This window comes from Apteryx rowi, unplaced genomic scaffold (genome assembly GCF_003343035.1).
Source record: "Apteryx rowi isolate R43461 unplaced genomic scaffold, aptRow1 scaffold_35, whole genome shotgun sequence".
Classification (NCBI taxonomy): Eukaryota; Metazoa; Chordata; class Aves; order Apterygiformes; family Apterygidae; genus Apteryx; species Apteryx rowi.
In genome coordinates, this window is record NW_020449974.1 from 2,255,009 (window position 1) to 2,277,904 (window position 22,896).

At 46.0% G+C, this 22,896-nt stretch overlaps 1 protein-coding gene across 1 annotated transcript in view; it reads right to left on the reverse strand.

Moving 5' to 3' along the window:
* Positions 1 to 6,640: 6,640 nt before the first annotated feature.
* Positions 6,641 to 22,896, reverse strand: part of ADRA1D (adrenoceptor alpha 1D) — a 46,940-nt gene continuing 30,684 nt past the window's right edge. Inside the window, exon 2 of the mRNA XM_026072770.1 lies at positions 6,641 to 7,209. Coding sequence (XP_025928555.1) covers positions 6,641 to 7,209 — 569 coding nt within the window. The remainder of the gene's footprint in view (positions 7,210 to 22,896) is intronic.

The following is a 22,896-nucleotide window of genomic DNA, read 5'->3' on the forward strand; positions in this document are numbered from 1 at the left end:
CCCATAAAGCTACCTTGCCATGATAGAATCAGGGTTACTCAAGGACATTCCATATTTTCAATAATTTGTTGAGAAATTCTAATCTGTATCAAGGCAATTTGTAAATGGCAAAGTGCTTTGGGGATAACTTCATGCAAGTTCTTTTTTGCCTTGCATGTTCCTGTCAGGGTATGTTGGGCTTTTGTTTTTTGGGGGTATTTTTCTGTGTTTCTCTCAGGTCTCTGTTTCAAATACCTTCTCTGTAACTCTGGGCTCTTTTTAAAATAGTTTTTTTACATATCTTAGTTGTTCTATTCTGTGATCTTCCACCCACTTTCACCGTGAGTGCCATTTCCCAAGGAGAAGCTCTCTTGTAATGGTCTTTCTCTTCTACATGCCACATGAAGTCAACCTCCTGGCCATGGACAGGGCTAGACTTTGGGACTTTTTGCTTTCAAAACGCCTTCCTACCACAACTCAACTCAAATTGCTAATGCATGTGTTACTGAATGATGCTTTATAGCAACTGCAGACCTGTTCAGAGAGAGAAGCAGGCTCTGAAGAGGCAGCRCTCTGTTTCTGAGCAGTGGTGTTGCTACTCAGTTATGGTCAGATTTCAAAGGGATTTCAAAATCAAGTATAGTATTTAGGGTTTTTTTTTTTTTCCCATTTGGAAGGTAGCAGCTTGTATTTTTGCAGTTAAAGGAGGAGGACTCTGGTCTCTCCCAGCTCATGTACAATGTTTGTTTGGGTTCATGGGCAGATAAGTCCTTCTGATAGATGGAGCAGAACACATACTGAGTACCATCTGCATTTTCACACCCATGGCGTGGTGTTTGATGCAGGTGCGATTAGGTGCTGTGAATGCAGATGCAACATTATGGATGAATGTGATCCTAATACTGACCAGGAGTAATAAACTGGAGGAGAAAGACAGTCTCTTTAGAAATTCAGAATCAGTTTTCAATTACAAAACGGGAAAATATAGATCATGGGAGTTGGGCTGGGCCTGGATTTTTTGTGAAATGCCCAAATGCTTTCTCCAAGTTCTGGCTGAGATGTTAGCATTGGTCAGTCAGACCTATTACAGAGTCCCTGCCTTAATTCAGTCTTTTCTGAAGGTAAAGCAGAGATGTTGAGAAAGTCCAGCAGTTTCAAAACTGTGTGAAATGACCTGCTTGAGGCTAYGTTGTGAATCTGAAATTAAGATAGGAGAGCTGAGCGCAATAAATGAAAGATGACGTTTCCAGACAATGCATAAACGTTATTTTTGATGCCTATACCCCACCCTCCAAACCCCAAGACATCTATTATCCACTAGGATCACATAAAGGAGCTCTTTTAAGTTAGAGGAGTTTGGTTTATTGAACTGAACAGAACTGAACATTTTGCTCTAAGCCTTTTTTCCTGGCCTCATGGGACTTGTAGTTAGGTTACTGTCTCTGACCTGTCCTCCCCACTGTCTTGGCAGGACTCTGTCTCCCAGGATGCCCAAGGGACTGGGTGGTGTGGTCCATCTTGGCAGTCACTYGTTGGTCGGACTCTTGGAGACATATTAAAAGACAGTAAATAGCTTGTCTCTTTTTTACTTTGGGGCAAAGGGGGAATCTGAACTTCACTTTCTGTCTGTTGATTTCCCATTATTTACTTCTGTTCCCAGCTTACAGATCAGCTCCTTCTGCCATGTCCCTGCACCAATTTTGTGCAAGACATTTTATGTCCTATCTTCYAGCCCTGTGCAGATGTCTTGGTTAACCTGGGGTGTTTCAAATGGCATGAAACACCTACATTCAGGCAATAAATTTTTTCCCTAGATCTCTATAAAAAGGTTTAAACGTCTGGCTCATATGTAGACACCTCTTTGTAATGGAGGCGTCTTAATCTGTGAGCTGAATCCCTCCAAAAGGTACCTAAGAAAAGCAAACCTACTATGCATGGTCTGCACCTCTTCGGAGGAATATTTAAAGGTCAGAATGCCAAAAAGAAGTTGAAACCTTTGCACCAGATGGCCAAAGTTTCTTGGGTAATCTCCAGGCAAATCCCAGCCCCAGCTACAAACTTTCTATGGAAAGCTCTTCAAAGTCAGGCTATTCAAGAGCTGTTTTTTTAATTTATGATTGGTATTCAGTAACAGAAATTCCCTTGCAGGAATTTGAAAACAGCGATGGCAAAATGGTGTGACCTTGTTGATCTACTGTACATTGGAGACTAACATTGAGTTTTCTGTATATTTGCTCATTTTAGCCTATGGGCAGAGTGATGAACAATTTAATTGGCATGGGCAGGCTACCCAACATCTAAATAAAGAGGACACAGAAGCAACTGTACCGGCTTGGAGCCAGTCTAGCTGAGTACCTGGTCTCTGGCAATGGAAACTTAGGGAGGGATAGAGGAAAGGAAGCAGCCTGAAGTGATATTCCTTAAAATATTCTCGCAGTTGACAGCGATTGCTGCCTCAGGGACTTCTTTGCTCAGAGGTTATATAAATGTTTCCAACAGCCCTTGATGGACTTTTCTGTCATGAAAGCATCTAATTGGTTTTCTAACCCATACAAGCTTTTGGCAGATGCAATATCTTGTAGTGATGAGTTCTACAGTTTAAGCATGTGCCATGTGAAAAATTACCTTGCTTTATTCATTTTGATAATTGAATTTGATGTCATTAGTTCTTGTATTATGAGAAACAGTGAACAATCAACCACTATTTGTCTTCTCCCCGACACTCCTGATTTTGTAGACCGTAGACCTCTATCACGTTCCTCCTCAGTAATCTTTTTTTTCCAGGCAAGAGCCCTTTGATTTCATTGTTCTTCAGATGGAAACTGTCCTATGTCTTTGCTCATCTTAGTCACCCCTTTCTGAATCCTTTCTAAGTCCACTCTATCCGCCTTTTGAGCTCAGTTAATCTGAAATAGAGCAACAGTGTAGATACTGTTCATATTATGGGCACATTGTGGATTTATTCAGAGATGTAAAGATGTTTTTGAGGCTAGTCCCCATCTCTTTCTTACAGCCCTTTTCCCTACATCTCTTGCCCCTACAGCCCCAGTTTTAAAAATCAGACACAGTGACAATTCACAGCAATGTTTTAGACAGGTTTGTGCATGTATTTGGTACAAACAAACAAAAATATGTGCATTCTGTTTCATAGAGCTTACATCAATCCAACATAACTTGAATCACGAAACAGAAAATACTCTGGCTAATAAATACATCTGAGGATGAAAAATAAAAATCTATACATAAAAAATTCCAATGTCTGCTAAAGAAAATGTACACTTATATACACACTGTAAACAATAGTAATGCAACCCAACTGCAGTCCAGCTCAGGCTGACAGGGGTCTTCCTTCCTCCTTGAACAGGACTCGTGAGGGTCTACTGACATAAAAGCCACTGTTCACCACCCTTAACGCTAGGTTTGCTGAAGCAGCAAGGTCTGACGATGCAATAGTGACACAGAAAGCCAGCACAATGAGGCGAGAGCTGCTGGATAACCCCGGCGGTGCAGGTGCTTTGGGAAATGGCCTGCTTGGCAAATTTGGAGAAACGGGGCCATACCCTCTGCTGGTCACACCATTGTGGGTCCAGAGAAGCCAGTGGGATCAGAGCAAATTTATCACCTGAAGGTCTGAGCCCATTTTTCCAAAGCTGGGAGAGCTCTGAGATTTAGGGAATCAGAGTGAAATGCACAGGTCTAGATATATCTAGATATATTTCATACAAYGTTGTCTTTCCTTCCCCACCGGCAAAGACAGCCCCAGTCTACTCTGTTTGAAGCTCTGCACATCCACCTTCAGAGTCCCATCCTGACACTGCCTCTGCTGATGCGTTTTGCTAAACCACACTGCCCAGGGGAAAGGGAGGGCCTGGATTTAAATGGGAAGCAGGTGTTTTGCCTTAATGCAGCATAGCAGAGCTCAAGACTTTCCTATAGTACATACTAGGGCAACCTTTGGGACCCTGTCAAGCATAGGCACAGATGCAATGGCAGAAAGCAAATGAACTAGATGTTGGACATTTGTGTACGTGTACACATACATGTGCTTAAACAGACTCTACCCTCTTTTTCTCCCCTGTAGGTCTATAAAGAATTGAGATGGAGAGGCAGTAAAACCCCAGACTAATCTTCCTTTCCCTTCCTGATGCTTTCAAGTGACTGGAGGCTGTAAATGTAAATATTTCAAAATTGGAAAAATGAAAGAAGTAAATTGAAAAGATCAGGGTGAAGTGTAAGCAATAATTTCAGCTCCTCYTTGGGAATAAACTGCTTGCCAGCAGTTGCAAAAAGCCCCTGCAAAGCTTCCGCTTTATAAGAGAAGGTCTGCCATTTTGGAGATGACTTTATATACACAAGTGTAGTAAAATGTGTRCTTGTGTCTATATGGTCATGGATGYACATCTCCTATCCGGATGGGCACCCAAATCCAAAATTATCCATGAACCAGTGGCAGGAGCAGTCCTTACACTGCAAAATGACTTTCTGCGCCATCCCATCATCACACAGGGTCTCGCTTGCCCTGAAGGCCAAAGAAACAGGAAAAGAAAAATGCATTTCCCCAGAGGGGTCTTGGGCCCTTGCTTTGGTAGGCTTGGACCTYGCAAGCTGRCGATCTCTGGCTGCTTTTGCAAACKCTCGCCRCTTCTGAACRTGCAGGCAGTAATGAGTTCGGGTTCAGCACAAGTGTAGTGCTACCCATGCTTCTCGATGGGGTTAGCTTCTGGGAGGAAAATATTTGAACAAAATCTGCAAGTTTTTGTGCAGTAATTTRTCCAGTTCAGAGTCCACTGCATTGAGTGAAGGGCAGAAGGGTGTTACGAGTGTGGGGATGGGGCCTACTCGGTATGCACTGTATCACTCCTGTTCCCTTGAAAAGTAAGAGCCTTTCATGTCTTTTGATAGCCACCCTTAGGAGGATTAGCTAGATGTGCTGTAGGCCCCCTTCATGAAAGACTCCTAGTGGGTTTGCGGGACAGTGTTGATGAGGGTGAGTTTCCATCCAGGACACATTCATCATCATGTCTTCATCCCTGGATTTCATGTTCCTGTTATTTATTTACCTTGCAGRCTGGGCTTGAGATGCTACGCTTCCGATCCAGACTTTGCCTCCAGCACCCGGGTGTCTCAGACCTATGCCCACTGCTAAATCTAATGTTCATACGTTGTGGAAACCCCTGGGCTCGTTGTCTGTCTGGAATGTGATAAAACCAGTGCCTGAAATGCATGGCTGAGCAGGGTGTGAGCAACTAGTTTTCCGAGCAGCAAAGCACAAGGTGCAGTGAGCCTGGCCGGGGTAGGCTGTGTTGTCACAGCTCTGTCCCCTTATTGTCCCGGGAGGAGGCCACGGTGCCTTCCTGCGGGCAGCTCGCACTCCGGGACTGTGAGTGGAGAAAAGAAACCCTTATCGACATCATTTTTGTCCATGCTAGCAGACACAAACAAGGTCAATTACTGATAGCCACCAAAGGCTTCAATGTCAGGCACGTGTGAAGTCACCTGGGAGAAGAGTCATGGATGTTATCCTGGCTGGGGACAAGATGCGTTTACACGAGGGAGCTCCCACTGCACTTTAGCACTTCACTCCATTTTAACTTTGACTCTGTGACCAGTAGAAATGGGACTCAAACTCAACCATCCTACCTTTCCTGAGCCATAGGGCAGGTTGAGTTTGGACCTGAGCTGAGCCCCTACGATGCATCGTTATTTAATATTGTTTGAGAGAGATGGAAATTGAGAGTAAAAAGGGGAGAGAAGAGGCCCGGGATGGCTGACATCAGAAGGAATTGCTTTCTCTCTGTATTACAGAGGGGCCAACATCAGAAGGAATTGCTTTCTCTCTGTATTACAGAGGGAAGTGCACTAGAGCAAGGCAGATGATTGCTAGTTCATTTTGGACTCAAAGGTGAAATGAGTAATGCATCATAGGTTAGAATTAGAGAAGAGAGACCCGCACACCCATTGGCATCAGTGTATAAATCGGGACAGCTGCTCTGGCCTAAAGTCGGGTTACGTGGACCTGGCAAAGCTGTGGTCATTGCAGACATGACAGCTGAGAGCCATGGTCCTCCCCAACCTGCTTGGGAACACTGCGGTGTTCTTGCCCTGGAGAGCAAAGACCTGGGCTGGAGGTCCTGTCCAGCCCTGTGGTCCTGCAAGCTCCCAACCCACAGGCTGAAGGGCCAGCTGCCAGTTACCACTTGACAGCCTCCTTTCTGGATGCCACCTCTGGAAGAAAACGTGGTCACATGTGCTAAGGCAGGGTTGGCATCTTTTGGGGTATGATCTTTCTATTGTATTTTATGTTGTTGTTTTTAAGGCAAAGGAGACATCCTGATTTCCCTTAATTGCACAGTTTCTTCCAAAAGACAGATAACCATCCCATTGGAGGAAACAGCTCTTCTCCTAAGGCCATATCCACCCCACATCTTCCCCTTCTGCCAYGGCTCATTAAAATGGGATATGTCATTGGTTCTTCTTTGAGGAACCCATGATCCCAGAGAAGGGGCTGACCTCCGTGTGGGGGATGCTTGTAGAACCTTTGGGTGACCATGTTTTATACCTGATTGCTGCTTCCAGTCTGCCTGACAGACCCACAGATGGCATCCCTTTGTGTTTCTGCTAGATACCTCTAAAGAAACCATCAACAGCTGTCCCAAGGGCTTTAAATATCTGTTTCTCTCAGCCCACAGCAGTCTGTTAAGTCGTAGGTTTGATAGTCGATGGTTTCTGTGAAGTCATGAGGGATCCCGATAGAAACAGACTCCACCTCTGTTTTGTAGGTGGCTGTCGCCCCTCCTTTGCTGGAGCCACCCCGAATTTTGTTAGAAAGGCTGTTCATCTTTTCCTTCAGCTGGGTGGATGCTGGTTTCTGGAATGGTGTGAGCATTTTCCAGCCCTTGAAGCTGAGTGTTCTCCTCTTACTGGCGCTCTCCTGCAAGGAGGACTTAAATATGAACGAACTGTTCAGGGTGCTAATTCCRGGTCTCGGGTCTGCCTCAGAGTCTCGCCCGGAGCTGTTCATGGAGGCCCCTCGCCAGTGGTGGTCGTAGACCCGCCAGATGGGCCTCCTTCTCCGGCGGCATTGGCACTTGAGCAGCCTGATGAAAGCTCGCTTGAACTCTTTGCTAGAGCAAGGGTAGATGATCGGGTTCACGCAGCTGTTGAAGTATCCCAGCCAGAAGATGACCTTGAAGACCATGTCGGAGGGCTTCAGAGATGGGAAGAAAGAACCTTGGAAGAGATTGAAAGAAATAAGGTTAGAGGAGGGGGGACGGCACGGCAGCACAAGGTAGCAAGGGTGGTGGAGGAGGTGACAGGACACGACTGAAGGTGTGATTCTGTTATTAGGTCCATGGCTAGCGATTGTTTTGGGGAACAGGTTCATGGCCTAGGCAGTCAGATGGAAACAAATGCTGCCCTAGTCTACCAGCACTATGTGGCCAGGCCCTGTCCCATACCAGATCAGCCGGAGCAAACTGATGCTCAGCTGCTTCGCAGGGATCAGTTTTGGTGATGAACATCGTACACCCTCTGTTCAAGTTTTGCAGTGATGCTAAGGTGCGTCTTAAAGGCAGACACCTGAAGTGGGCTCAGATAAAACCCATCACTCCAAGCTTGCAACTGCCATGGGAAAAAACTCTTTTGTCTRCTCTAGCCCAGTTTATGCTTTTGGGCTGGAGGATCCTGGTGGCTTTCTTGATGAAAAAGCTTGAGATTTTTGTGCGGCCAGAAGATGTCACTGTTGCTCCCACACRGCCCCACCACTTCACATTACTCACTAAAACCTGAAATAACTTTCTGACTCAGCCTAAATTTCTTTTTATTTTAGGTCTGGATGACAAATCATGCCACCATGTGACTGAGCATTAATTTGTATTTTAGTAAATAACATTAGCTCTAGATATCATTATTATTTTCCCTGTGCTCAAAAGTCTGGTGTCAAAACAGTAAAGCAGGTGCCAGAAGCCAGAAATTTGGGACTGAGGCTCTGAGCTTCCACTGACCACATAAAAGCTCCTCAACTTTTCCCTAGAGAAAAATCATCATCCAGGAAACCCAGCACTCTGATTCAAGCAAAACTTTCTTACACCCATCCCTAAACAGCACAGAATTTACAACCAGACTCAGGTTTAGGTACGTGGGCTACCCCAATGCAGGGGCGTGGGAGAGTAAAAAGAGATCTTAGCATTTTCTTATTMTTAGGCAGGGAAAGCGTGGAGGCATCTGTGTAGCTTAAATATCTGCTATCTCRTGCCATAGGGCTGAAGTACGTGCTGGCTGTGAATATGTGCTGAAGGAGGCATTGAACAAGGACAGTTTGCAGGACTGAAGTCTCTGTGCTGAAAAAAAATGGGGCTTTCATGGAGATGCATGACCTTTACAGACTGGTGTGCAACCACGGGGGTTGTAGCTCATGGTTTTGAACAGAGCAATAGGACTGGGAACAGGGATTTGCGGAGGCAGCGCCCCTGCTGTGGCTCTGTTTAACTGATGGGGTTTATTGCTACGTTGCATGCAGTGTCTCCTGCTTTCTCCATCCTATCCAGGTAGAGCCAAGGCTTTGCCTTGCCCCGTTCTTGCACTGTCTCCCAGCTCACCTTCTTGGGCCCACAAACAGCATCCCATCTTTGGGGAACGTGGGCCAGCAGCGGGTTTCCAAGCCCGGCATCAGTTTTTCTCCTGAATCTCAGGTCTTGGCAATAGCAGATGGGTCTTTTCTCCTGCCCAGACTCACCCATTCCCCGCAGTGCCTGGGGCCAGCCTCTACGCAGGGCTGTGGGCTCTCTGCAGGGGGATCCCTGGCTCTCAGCCCTGCAGTAAGACATTGCCCAAAGCCTGGTTTGAAGCTGGCTGTGCTTTAGCTCAGTATGAGTGTCTGAGGCCAAGGGATGTGAGCAGGCTTTTAATCCTGCTCATACCCTTGTCAGGGTAGAGGTTCTGTGCCTCAGTTTCCCCAGTAGAGAATGGGGCTAACTACTATCATCTCTTTCACGGCGTTGCTGTAAGGCTCAGCTCAGCAAAGTTTGCGGTGCACACTGGCTTCTGAAAGGAACCACAGATTTATAGAGTATTTTTTAACTTTAAGAGAGAGGAAAAGAAAACAGAAAGCTATGGTAACAAAGCAAATAAAAGAAGAGGCTCTTTAAAAATGAATCGGGTAATTACTGCTTGAGCAAGGCTATCTAAGAGATTGGTGCTTGCTCAAACAGGCTGTTAAAATAATAATTTATATCTTGTGTTTAGCAGTTAATTGCACAATGCAGTTTCTGTGCTATATTCTTTGTTTTTGCATCTAAATGAAAAATACAAACGGGGGGAAAAAAAAAAAAGCTACGAATTCCCTAAATTTCAACTTTGTCTGTTTTTCACCCGCTAGAACCTTGTGTACATCTGAAGAAAAGGGGCTCATTACCATGTTCATTAACATGCAAATAAGCATGCCCCTTGGAAGAGACGTGCACTGAGTGCATCCATAGTTTCCTTGTTTCATCACCCTGGGATGAACGGAATTGGATGGGGAGTCCCCAAAACAGGTCCTTGGCTAGTAGCTTGGTACATGCTGAAGCATCAGACTGTCTTGATAGGCACTGGAAGGCTGCTTATAAGGAAGAGGTATGAGGTCTTATGCAGGGAATGAGTAAAGTACGGAAGGAATTAGCTCTTGCTTTCATACACACAAATGCACAACGAGAACATTTTGAGAGGGAGGGTTTTGGGGCTGGGCTTTGTGGTGGTTACCATACAGGAGCATGGATGTTAGGATGCCTGGGATGCCTGGGATGCCAAGTACTGAATACGCTCTCACTCTCCTGGTGGAGGGAGGATCTTGGCTGCTTCTCCATGTAAGATGCTCCCACGTAGGGTGGGATGCAGATCTCTGGTCGAGAAAGCTGTATGTTGGCTTATGTCCTCCTGCTGAGGACTTAATCTTCCCCTACTGCTGCAGAACTTCCAAATTCTCCTCCAAGGTCCTAGCACCTAAAAATGTTAAGAAAACAGTTCTGGGAAGATTGAAAGCCCTGTTGGAACTTTAGTGCTTCAGATGTTTTATGAAAGGTCATTCTAAATCTTGCAGAGCTTGAATCCTAGTGATGGAGCTGGGGCTGAGCAAGGGTGACAGGTGCTATTGTAACCAGAGCAGCAGTAATCAGAAGCATTAAGAAATTAAGAAAGCTGCAGGAAAATTCTCGGGCAAAGCCTGCCCTCACTTTGCAAAGTGACCGGAGTCCCAATCATCTAAATGGGATCTGAAGATTGAATTTCATTTCTTTGGTGAYGCAAAAAATGAGCCATTATTGGTAGCTGCTCTGAAGTGAAGATAAGGCAAAAAAATAATTTATTTGCTGGTTTCACAGCATGTGTGGATGTGTTTGTGCAGGACACATGCTCGTGCCTCCCTGGAGCAACCTCGCTGTCTGCTGGTCACAGGGCATTCTGGGAGCATGCTGTATGGGGTTTTCCTGGGTGAATATCACCCTGCTTAGCTCTGGGGAAAAAACCCAACCAGATACAAATCTCTTGAGAGAGGGAGCATGCACCTCAAAGCTGTAACATCCTGTGTTGGAGGGCTAAAGRATGCAATTTCTCCTCCACACACTAAAACGCTCATCCCCCTTTTTAGGCTGCATGAGCTAGCTTAATCTCATGATCTCTCCTTGTCTGCACTTCTCCACCCTGCCCTCCCTGTGATTCAGTCAAAGGTGATATCACTGGATTGTTTGGAGAGTTGCTGGTCTCCGTGTTCAGAGCACAAAAAATAAAGCAAAATAACAAAAAAAGACAAATGCACAAATGAAAATGGACCCACTCCAATCTAAATTCTGGCCCTGGCTCCTAGTATGCAGCCAGAATCCCTGAGCAGGCTTGCTCTCTGCTGCAGCTGGCAGTGGCATCGTTGTTTTAAAAGGTCCCTGCTTCACAGCATGTCCCAAACAGTCCACGGCACAAAACTGCTGCAGGCGTGACATCGGGTGGGTGAAAGGAAAGGCCAGAGACTTGCCCCTCCACTGCCCCGTCATCGGTGAGAAATGCAAGGACCTGCTGSATAATTCACACCGACAAAAGGCCTCACTATTGTTTGGTGTGAGCTACGTGTGAGGAACAGGCCCGGATAAGAATAGTTTATGGTCCGGTTGGACTTTGCAAGTGTTGGCAGAGTGCTGTGGAAACAATAAATGGGGAACTATTGCTCACTGCATTACAGAAGACTGAGGCTGGCGCGTGGTGGATTTAAAGCAGAGAAGAGGAGACGGTCTGTCTCACAGCATGTTGCTYATCTATAGAAGTCCCTGCACAGGTTCAAAAAAGGACTGGACAAACTCAAGGAAAATAAAGAATCTACCAAGGTCTATCAAGTGCAAAACCTTCCATTCTTGAATTAGGAAGTTTGAGAAACACAAATCACTGGAAGTCGGGAGAGTACTTTGGGGTAACATTACTACGTGCTGAATCTGGTTTTATATTTTTCCTTGCTATCACTATTGACCAGCAAGGACAGGGCACCGGGCTGGCTGGTCTGACCTCAAGTGATGATTGCTATGTTCCCACACTCTKCTCCTTTCCCGCAGATTAAATAACGTGGGACGTCTCATGTATGGAGGGCTGATAATCTTGGTGTGCCAGATGATGTTGGGTCCATGGAGGGCAAAGGCATCCCRTTGTCTGAGCTTCTTCTGAATGTGGCCTCTACGGTCTGGAGGTGTCTGAGGACTCAGCCTCCCTTGGGAWGTGTCAGAGCAGCAAGGCAAGAGAATTGCAGCTGGTATAGAAATACCGCAGGGTGGGGRGTACTGTAGCTGCAGAAGCTCAGCRTGACCAAAGAAAACAGYCAATGTCTCTCTTCCTTCTTTTCTTTCTGGCTCTCACAAAGGAAAGAGGAAGCACTCWCACCCTTCATCTTAATTAAATCTGGTCCAAAGCATTCCTGACCTGCTCCCTTCTGCCTGCTACCSAGGTGTGAATCCCTTCTTGCCAGCTTCTTGCCAGACCCCCACAAAGGAGACCCGGACAGTCCCTGCCTGATGCAGCTGCCAAGCTATGGGAGGGAGGGCTGGATATCAGCAAGGATTTCTGTCCCTGTATGGGACCAGGAGTCTGGCCAGCCTTTCCTGACCTTCTCCCCCATCCGCTATTGACCACTTCCTCTGGGCATTTGTAGGCGTATCAGGGTCCCTAGAGGGTTAACACTTCCCTGCCTTTTGCAGCTGGCGGCATGTCTCGGGGTGATGGGGGAGTTCACTGCCCTCCTCGGGTGGATCCAAGAGCTGCTTGGCCTAGGGAGGAGGACAGCATGTTCACAGTGACTCCAGTGTTTTCCCTCGAGGACGATGGCGTTAGGATATCAAGTGGAATTCCTCAGGCCTGAAAACGTTCCAGCCACAGCTCGACCCCATAAACAATCTGGAGATAAGCGACGGCTTCTGTCACGCCAGTGAAAACCCGAACAAGCTGCATGTGTGCATCTCTGCGCATACGCCTGCCTGTTTGCTTGAACTTTTCCAAGCGGAGTTCTTCCCCTGTGCCCTGACCTGGTCAGGAAAAAAAGCATGGACAAGACGCTTCTTCCCTGTGCTTTGCTGACCTTCTCGGCAGCGTTTCTTTGTCCCACAYTGTCAGACCGGCATCTCCCGGAGAGCTCCTGGTAATGCCAAATCCCTCCATGCTCTGCTCTGCCACGGTGGGGTGCACGTATCTGGTGTGTGGGACCCCCCATGGAGGGGGCAATCYGTGTGGGATAGTGTCCCGTGATGCTCTGGGGCACAGGGAAACATGGCATTRGGCTGATGGTGGTGAGGAGGTTGGAAAGGCGGGAGAGACAGGCCTGGGAAACCAAGGGCTCTGGAAAATGCCRGCACGAACAAGAAGCACTTCAAGTGTGAGTATTGCATGTGGTTTGCCCTTCATCAGGAGAAGGATAAGGTGCCATAGTAATTATTCTGATTTATTCAAATATCCAATAAGAATATATTCAATAAGCATATCATTATTCTTATTATTCAAATTATTCTGATAATTTACTGGTCTAATTCACTGGTCTCCCAGCCTGGCTCCTAACCACTAGGCAGTACAGTCCCAATGCTTGTTCCATATCTTTCTTCTAAGTTGCACCACACCAGCAGGAATTTGGCTGAAATTTCCCCTCACTCAAAGCTCGAGTTAGAGCTTTTCTCAAAGCAGCCCCATGAATCTGGACCACTAACGTGAGTCAGTGCTGTGAGGATGTTCCAAGGCATCAAATTGCCTGAGAACTGTGGGTCTCTTGTGCAATTCACCTGACTGAATTCAGGTATTGACCAGGTCCCTGGACTCCTCTCACGGTTGGTGGCTTAGTCAGTAGAGTCAGTGGAGAGAAAGGAGTGATCCATCTTTACTGGGCAGAAGGATAACACTTCATCTCAGCTGACTCAGTTACTATCATGGGAACCCAGACTCCTGACTCATGCAGAAACCCCCACGTTATAGTCATCCAAGGTTGCTCCAGGTGAATTTCAGTCTTGATGTTACTGGCATCTGGTGGTCTCCTCCTCCTAGGAGTCTCTTAGGCTTCTAAATCCCCAAATCTTTCATGCGTTAGTTTCTGTCTTTTGCAGGATGTGACTTTCATTGCAGGGACAATTTCACCACCGAGTCTACCACAGTGGTGAAAGGTGGAAAGGTAGAGAGTCATACAGGCACATCTACAGAGCTACCTAACAGAAAGTGAACAGGTAGTTTCAAGTCTTGGAYTGTTCACAGTGCTAATTTGCTTAGTCTGCTCTAGCTTGATCTCTCCAAGTTAAATTTGGTTCAGGGAACAGTTCATTCCAAAGACTGCTCCCCAAAGGCCATATAGTCTTGACTGTACTGTCCTTCAGCATTGTCCCAGCACCCTTAATTGCCTCCGTATGCCCTCATGCCACATCATAGGGCAAGCAATGCGTACCATCTGTTTCATAGTAAATATCCACTCTGGTGGGCCGCAACACAACACCCCCACTCTTTCAGAGACTCACAACTCGCACAAGATGATAATTATGTCTTATGGGGCACCACATGGGGCCTGAGAGAAGCTTTGGGCCAGGTGCTGTATAGTACTTAGCCAGTCTGCTCTTCTAGTCTGCTCTACAGCCCTTGCTCTGGAACCTAGTGACTACTCTGGCCATTTTTCTTTTAGTGGTATAGCTGACCCATAGCAGTTAGCTTGGCTCCTGACCAAGCTGCAGCTACTGTTGTGAATTGCTGGGTACCACGGGGAATGTGCATATGTGATACTACAGACAGGTGAGGGGACCAAAGAAGGTTCAGCATGCCATATTTCTTGTGGGTAATCAGAATGTGGTAAATCAGTCTAGGAACAAAACAGCATGCAGCAAGTTTCCAAAGCAATGGACAAGGAAGAGAGCCCTGCATCCAACAGATTGGACTGGGAGGGCATTGGGACACATAGCTGAAAGCAGCAGCAGAAAATCTCCAAAAAATCATTATATTCATTGTCCGTAACATTCTCCTACCAAGAAGCCTGATGTCCCGTGCTAGCGCTATGCACAAAGCTCCATTGCCCTGAACTGAATGTGCCATGTTCCTTCATTTATTAGGGATCTATAAAGAAGAATGTCTTGCTCAACATAACAAAGGAAGAACTAATTTCTGCCTTGGAGACTGTGGCCTGCCACTGCATCGAGGTTGATCTAAAGATGAATATAGCCCTGGGTCTGTAGAAGAGCCAAGCAGGCACTCCCCTATTTCCAATTCTATAGCTCTGTGGCATGATCACAGAACTATCTGCCTAAAATATATGTGCCAGCAGGCTAAGGACTGAGAGTTTTCCCCTGGCTCTGTGGACCCGAACCAAACAGGGCTAGGCAAAGGGAAAGGAGAGACACTTTGGAACCATACCTGGGCCTGGACACTGCAAACCAAGCACACAGCTCTCTGTAACAAAGCTTTTAAAACGGCTAAGGCTATGCTTTTGCAAGGTAATGAAAAGCAGGACCGAATACCTCTTCTGTGTGTCATGGAAGGCAACGCTGGCCCATCAGATTTCTCATGCCTGTAATGAAGCCAGGATCTGGGCTGCCTGGAAGAGCTGCTGCTCACCGTTAATCCCAGGCTGCCTGATGAACTTGCTGTCATGAGTGCTTTGCTTGCTCTGTGGTGAAGAGCATGAGCAATTCAATGCCTTGCAGAAGGGCCAGTAGCTCTGAGCCTGGTATTTAATGTTGTCCTCCCCATGCTCTCAAGCCAAGCTGTCAATTAACTCACATCAACACTACCCTGCTCAGCAGTAGCTTTTTTGGCTGTGTGGTTCATCCTCTGAGAAGGAGAAGGTCAGGGCAGCAAAATCAGGCCCACAGTATCATGGATAACGCTGAACACAGCAGGGGCAGTAGGAGGATGGTGAATGTCAACAGTTTTGGTGTGAGTAGGAGATTACCAGACCACTAGTTTGAAAGTTACTTCACGAAACACAGACCAAATGTATATCTCTTGTGGAGTGAGTGAGATGAATCCCAGGCCTGTGCACATGCAGGGATCCAGTGTATGGGTATGTGTGAGAGGCCACGTGTGTCTGCTCAGATCCGTGATGGGGAAGGGAAGATCTCCACTCTCCGATCACTCAGAATTACATGAATGGCTTTAAAAAGCAGTCGCAAGATTAAAAAGAAGACAAACATCTAGGTTCTTTTCATCTGACTCCCAGTACAGACTTCCTTAAAGGTAATATTTTTGCAGTGTCTCTCATTCTCGGGAAAGCTAGATGTATATCCAACTGTCCATCCCTTAATGATTCTTGGATAATAGCCTGACTCCAGCCTCCAAAGGGACTTTAAAACAAAGCTTAAAATCATGAGACTCAGCAAAAGGACATAAAGAAAAAGAAAAAAAACAACCCACAACAGGAAGATTTGACAATCTGGCAAATCCATAGGGAGACATCAGGAAGGTTCTCATTTGTCAGATGCAAATTAATAATAATAATAATATGTCTCTTGAGAGAAGGAAAAAGTCAGGATAACTGAGTCACATGTCAAGAACTCTTGTCTTTCTGTACGAGCAGGAAGAGAAGACTGGAATCTGCATGCTGATGGTAGAGTAAACATAACAGAGACCCCAGTGAGATTCTTGCCTGGGTGGTTAAACAGAGGGAAACAAGCTTGGGGTGGCCTTTGAAAAGAACATTTCCATCTGGGTCAGGATCTGAATGAACACAATGGCTGTGCAATGTTGCTAGGTTCCCTCCAGAGCATTTAAAAAATCAGTGTGTCATTCAAAGAGGAGCACTCCCATGGCTCTCCATTGTGCAAGTTTGGGGACTTCTTGGACGTGATGGTCTTGCCACATCTGAGCCTGGGACTCTCTTCTCTGCAAGATGGCATCTCAGGCACATTCTTGGGTAATGCAGCCAGTATGACCAGCCCTCTGGGAAGGGGAAAGGCATGGACGAGCTGACCAGCTGCCATCTACAGCAGGAGTAGACAGGGCCTGGCATGGACAAAAATCCATCCATACGGATAGATTGTCCAAAGACTTGCTGCTTATTCAASTCCTGTGTGCAGTGACTAAAACAGTATGACAACAAACTGGATAAGCTCTCAACCATGGATAGCTTTGTTCTTCCATGAAGCTCCCTCTTGGCAGACCATAACTCTTAGGAGTAGGGGACTAACACAGCCTGTCAGCTGTCCTTAGCCTGGGACCTGGGGCTTCCTGATACTTGCATTGCTGTCTTAAAGGCATGATTTAGTTGGTAAAACACAGGAGGCTAGAGCCATTTTAGACACCCCAGCCTATCTTTCTCAGCCTACTGCTACTGTTTCAGAAGGGTGTGGGTCCTCTGCGCATATCTCTGCCCCATATCAGCCCGATCTGTGCAGGAGTCTCAGAAACTCTAGGGTGGTTCAGATGGTACTAAAGACTTGGATTAAGGCAATCAGATYGAACAATGGATGTCTGTCCTTCAGTGTGGCACCAAATCCACCTCAGCAAAATGAATCTCATATGACCATGATGATTACCTGCCTCGCACTGTGACCTAACCATGAGACATAAAGACCTATTATCCTGCCTTCTTATGCACAGGGAGCAAGGCAAGCTGACTACCTCTAACTCCTTGCTTTGGAGCCTTGTGGCAGGTGGTTTGGGAGTACAGTAGGTCACCACCACCCTCCTTCCCTCCTCTGTATGCTGTTCCTCACTCTGTGATGCAAAGAATTGGCTTGAATGATCCCTTTTCAGGAAACACAAGTAGGAACAAGCAAACAACACAAGACATCACTATCATCAGCACCTTCTGACAGTCTGTATTCCCTTCATGATGGACTACAGTTGAACAGGATTTATCAGGAATGTTAATTTTCACATGGGTTTTCTCAGAAGCAGAGGCATACGTCAGCAAAGGGTTGGTTAGGAATACAGCCTTCATATTCCCATCTGTCCAAAAATCCCCATAACGTGTGTGTGTGGTTTTTTGGAGATTTTATACTTCCTTGGGTTCCCAAGTGACTTCCACTGGCAATCCAACAGATCTGTTCTTCAGTCTTTCACCCAGGCACCTCAATGACTGACCCACCAGCCAATATATTATCCTGAAATACCCTAAAACCATGTGACAGGATTTAGCTTTCAAAGCCTGGGACACTGGGAAGAATCAATGTTCTCAGCTGGGTGGGGGTTGYAAACTGTGGAAAAGATAAGTATTGGGAGAGGTTCCCAATAGACTTGACACTAACGTAACAGCTAATCAATATTACAAAATATTGCATGATCTTCTTTTGTTRAGAAAATATTCCTATCTCAGACTACTTTGAAAAAACAACAAGAACTTTATGGTCACCACAACAGTTATTTAGAGAGATTAAAATATTGTATGTAGAGGGCAGAGGACTTAATCAAACATACACCGAACCAAGAAGAATCCCCCATAACCAAGGAAGAGAGATGACAAAATGATTCTGTGGGGTCTGTTGAAGATTCACCACAATCATCTACTTGGGAAAAGCTTAGGGTCTATGTTGAGAAGAGCAGTGGCAAACTTCCTAGCAAGGTAGGTAAGTTAGTGGAGGTGCTGCTATGAGTTAGCCCTGTGATAACCCTTGAAACATATATTTCATGAAAAGCCATCAAAGCTTTTTTGTGAGAAGACTGCACAAATGTTTCTTCAGCTCTTGTCCCTCAGAGCTCTGTGTTTCTCTGTCTTTAAATAGTGAATGAACATAGCATAGGTAAACAGGGCTTTAGACCAGTGGTTCTCCAACTTTTTTGAACCAAAGGTTGTTAACCTTCAACATTTTTTGCAGAGTGCCTGGAACCCTTATAATCCAGTTTTCCATAAACCATTTACCAAGGCTTCATGGACCATCAAGGTCTGGAGATCACAGTTTGGAAACCACTGTTCTAGACTACTGGCTCTTGCATCTGTAGGCAGACACAATGACACTCTGTGCTGAACACTGCCTGGCTTCCTCTGTCCAACTCCTTTTAATAGCTCTGAACGCTCTCCTAAACTTTCCTCTGCAAGTAACTGCTGTTCCTCTGCAGGTATGATGAACAGAAGCCTGACTTCAACCCACCTCCACGATAAAATGTCCCTGTCTATCAAGCTGTCTCCTCCACTGTTTTCAGAAACACTGAGAACATGGGGTTTTTTTTACACTGAAGAGCAAGCTTGGGAAATCCTGGAGAAAAGGAGTGGAGGGGAATGATTCTCAAGCAAGTCATCCGAGTCTTGGAAAAACCACTGTATTTGCTGGGTCTGTCCCAAGACTACTCTTTGTTTTTCCAACTCAGTTCTTTTCTCTACACTTGGTTTTCTAAGAATGTGAACTCACCCACCCCGTCCTGTTTACAAGCTCGTAAATATGTAGATCAGATTTGGCTGCGGGATAGGCTTTGGAAGGGCTGAATCCTGCTGGGAACACATGGCATTTTATATACACTGGGGCCAGATTCTAGCTGCACAAAGGAAAGAGGCAATTTCTCACTGGGCCCAACCCAACCCAAGAAAAAAATTCTCCACTGGGGCAAAATACGTGAGCCCCAAGGGTGACTTTAACCTATGGGGTGGGGTGAGCAGATTGCACCTTGTGGGGGTGAGCGTCCCCAAGACCCAAACAGAGATAAGACTATTGATCTAGAAAGACGCTACGTGGGAAAGTTATTCTTGTTGGTGAGGTTATGGCGCCAGGTCCGGAGAACTTGACAGTGGCTGGAAGCCAGCATTTGGAAAATACTCTTTCAAAGGAGGTGTGGGAGCTTCCTCAGCCTGTTTCCACCGTGCCGGTCCCAAGGACATTCTGTTTATATCAGAATTCGACAGACAGCACGTCACCGGCCGCGGAGCCTGGCACCGTACCATTCGCAGCCCGTGCCCCCTCCCTGCGTCGCTGGCTGTGAAAGACGCTGAACAGCATCCTCCAGGGAGCTGCGCCGCTGGGTCCGGGCTCAAGGAGCGCAGGTGCTGTGACGTCGTGAAGGAAAGGGTGGGGAAGAAGGGCTGGGGGAGGTTGACTTTCTGCGGGTCTTATGAAAAACCGTGACCTCCGGTGCTGGCATTCAAGACCAGCCAGGCAGCTTCTTGTTTCTCTTCAGACTTGGCAGGGAAATCCTCCAAAGCATGCCCTGTTTATGCACCAAGCTCCAAAGCACAGCCCTTCTGGAGTCAACGTGCATGACAAAATCTGCAGGATTTCTCATTGCTCACCCTCTCTTTCCTTCTCATTTTTATGGCAAGAAGGAAAACTTTGAAAAATGTGTATTCCCTTCTTTTCGCCAACCTGCAATTATTCAGGGGAGACAGCAAAGATTTCCTCTGTCTCTCTCCCCTAGCCCTGAAAGTCAGCTTTCAGCTGATACCGAGCTCTAAAAACATTACACTTCCAAAAGAGACTTTTTTTTAATCAGAAGACAATGGGTCAGTGTAACAGGGCTCCAAAAATATAACAGGACTGCTGAGATAACGACATCCTCACCACTACCAACAGTTCCTGAAACCCTTAACTTCAAGGGATAAAATCTATTTAGTGCCTCATCTGTTGCCGGCAAAGGATACCCCTCCCGCTGCTCTTTCCTTCACCGTGGGGAGGGTAATCTTATCTTTTTGACGGGACCGGCTATACATCTCTTATCTGTTTTTTCAGCAGTGATGCACTTAGGCTGTGTCTCTGTGGGTAAACTGAACAGGGATGGGGCAAGGGCTCAGATATGGGCTGGTGAGCACCCAGGCTCACCCGCAGTGTTGAGCAGGGGATTCCTCCATGCCCGCAGCGTGTGCGAGATTAATAATCCAGGATTTGCAATCCGCAGCAGTGAAGCTAGCAGCGTGGACAGGGCAGTGTGGGAGTGACTGCAGGGGTTAGACCACTCCTGGGGAGGAGACAGCCTGTGATGCTCAGTCTAGAGCAGTCCCCCAAAGACTATCAATAGCTTTTTTTTTTTTTTTCCCCCTCAGAAAACCACCTTGATGGCATGGCTGAATGGAAAGTAGAATGACATGTGAGGCAAAAACTGGCTGGTTGTCTTAGACACAGACTGAGTGAGGGACAAGTGCGGAGACACGCTGGGAAGTGCAAAGAAACATAGCAGCAACCTAACCACCATCATGGTGTTTTCCTTCAAGCTTTACAGCCATGTGGAGTGTTAAGGAGACATTTTGGGTGAGATAATGCAGGAAACTGCTGCTTTGCCTGGTTTAAGTGGCTGCACTGGGCAACGGGATCTCTGCTGAGCAGCCCTCTCTGGAGGCAGGCCCGAAGAGGCAACGTGTCGCAAAGCGCCTCATTACRGTGATGAAGCTCATTCTCCACTGACGTGCTCCTGCTCCATCTCTGCCCTGTCTCACTTTCTCTTTTAATCTCTGATCCTGACAGGAAAGGACRGAAATTTGCATTCAATTTTCATGGCAATTTAAGTGCATCCCATGAGATATCTGCCTGCCTCTCTCTTGCCTTTTCACTAGATAAACAAGTCTTTTTGCMTCCTGTGCTCTTCCCTCACTGCTCAGAAATGATAGCCATGGGATCTGGGGTGCACTGCTTGTTTTGACATGGCCCTGACTCCTAATTATCTTTGGATATGCTAATTTTGCCTATTCACTTTCCATTTCAGATTTGCGACCCCCAGTGAAGTTTCCATCCCTCCTTAGGAAACTGCTGCTCCCATGGATAACCCCTGTCAAGAATGATGTGGTCCCAGATAATCATTCTCTCCTCTTCTCCCAACAGCACCAACTTGTTTCTGACTTGCCACATCCCTCTCATGAGGTTTTGATGGTTTCTCATACCAGGGGAACAAAAATCCATGCCATGTATAACTTGCTTTGTCCATACACTTCCACCAGCAGTGTTGTCTAAAGACACAGGATCTGGGGGACCAAAGTTGGGTGCCCACTGGATCTCCAAGATCTATCGGTCAGCAGGTCTGCAAATGAGGTGTTAATTACCTGTGTGTCTTGTTTTGTGAATCTGTGACTGTGTAAAGGGACTCTACGCTGCAGTGAGACCCACAACTGTCTTCCCTATGATGCAGATCCCTTCTGTTCCTGCCTCCAACACAACAAATTTTCTGAATGTGAGCAGAAACACATGTCCAAAAACACTGACCGGGGTCCTAAAGCGCTTAGGACAGCTCTACTCACCAGGCCCTGAGCTGGGGCATACACAGAAACTACTTGTAGCTCCAGGTTCTTTCTCTGCCCCTGCAAATTGCCTCCAGATAGTCAAAATACTGAAAAGAAAAATTTTGCTGACAGTTGAAACCATCTCTTTCTCAGATGATGGCAATGATATGTTTCTTCAAGACTATCGACTTGCTTGTAGCAAGAAACAAATATCTTGTAATACTGGGTGAAGTAAAGCTATCTGATGGCCCCTAACATAAATGCTATAGTACAGATTTTAAAATTATTTGCACATTTAATTCTTATTACACTCATGGGCACTAAGCATGAAAATTTCTTCTGAGCTCCAGGACTTTTATTCCTCCTCATATCAATCCCAGTATCACATGTATTAGTAATACAGTCAGTTCTAGATAAGTAGTCTTGCCCCCTCTAAATAGCAGCACATGGGCACATTTTGATGAAATGATTCTTTAGAGAAATATCTTTCCTTCCAGGAAATGATGGCTTGCTGTTATACAGCTACCTCCCTTACAGAAAGGCTGTCAAGAAGTTGGCAAAAAGGCATGTGTGATCCACCTAGGAGCAGTGATTCATATAGAGCTAGTAATAACAACGAAACCTCAGATCATAAAGAAGCCAAGAACAGGAACAGATGAACAGAACCATGGAAGAGYGAAAAATGGAAGTAGCTCATACAGAGAGAATCATGCTCCGTTTCAGTGCCTGCGATGCAGAAAGGGCGGCGAGTAAATGGGAAGTGTTCTGAGCAGTTCTATGAGACTACATAAAGGTCTGGAAAACTTGACTTACAGCATGAGATTAAAGGAGCCTGATATATTGACATTACCCAAGAGAAATTGAAGCAACTTGCTCATGCATTACAGGGACCTACAGGGGAAGACATTTTTGATAATAAATGTTTCTTTAATATAGCAAAGAATGGTAGAAAAAACCTAATGGTTGGAGGTTATAGCTAGATAAATTTACACTGGAAAGAAAGCAGTCATTTTTAATAGCAACGATATAAAGCAACTGGAAAAATATAACTAGAGACTTGAATTTTCCATCATTTGCAGTCCTGAGTTGATGCTGAATATCTTTCTAAGAAGAAAACTGGTTTTGAGGAGTGGGGTGAGTTGGGGAAATTATTGAATGAGACGGTTAGGGATGCAGTAGTCAGTAAATCGCAGCAGATTGTCAGAGCAGTTCCTTCTAGCCTTGCAAACTTTGACTGTGATTGGCAGCTCCATTCCAAAATGAGGTAGGACTGGAATATAGAAGAAGTGTAAAAATAATCATGTCACTGAGAGTCTCCAGACACC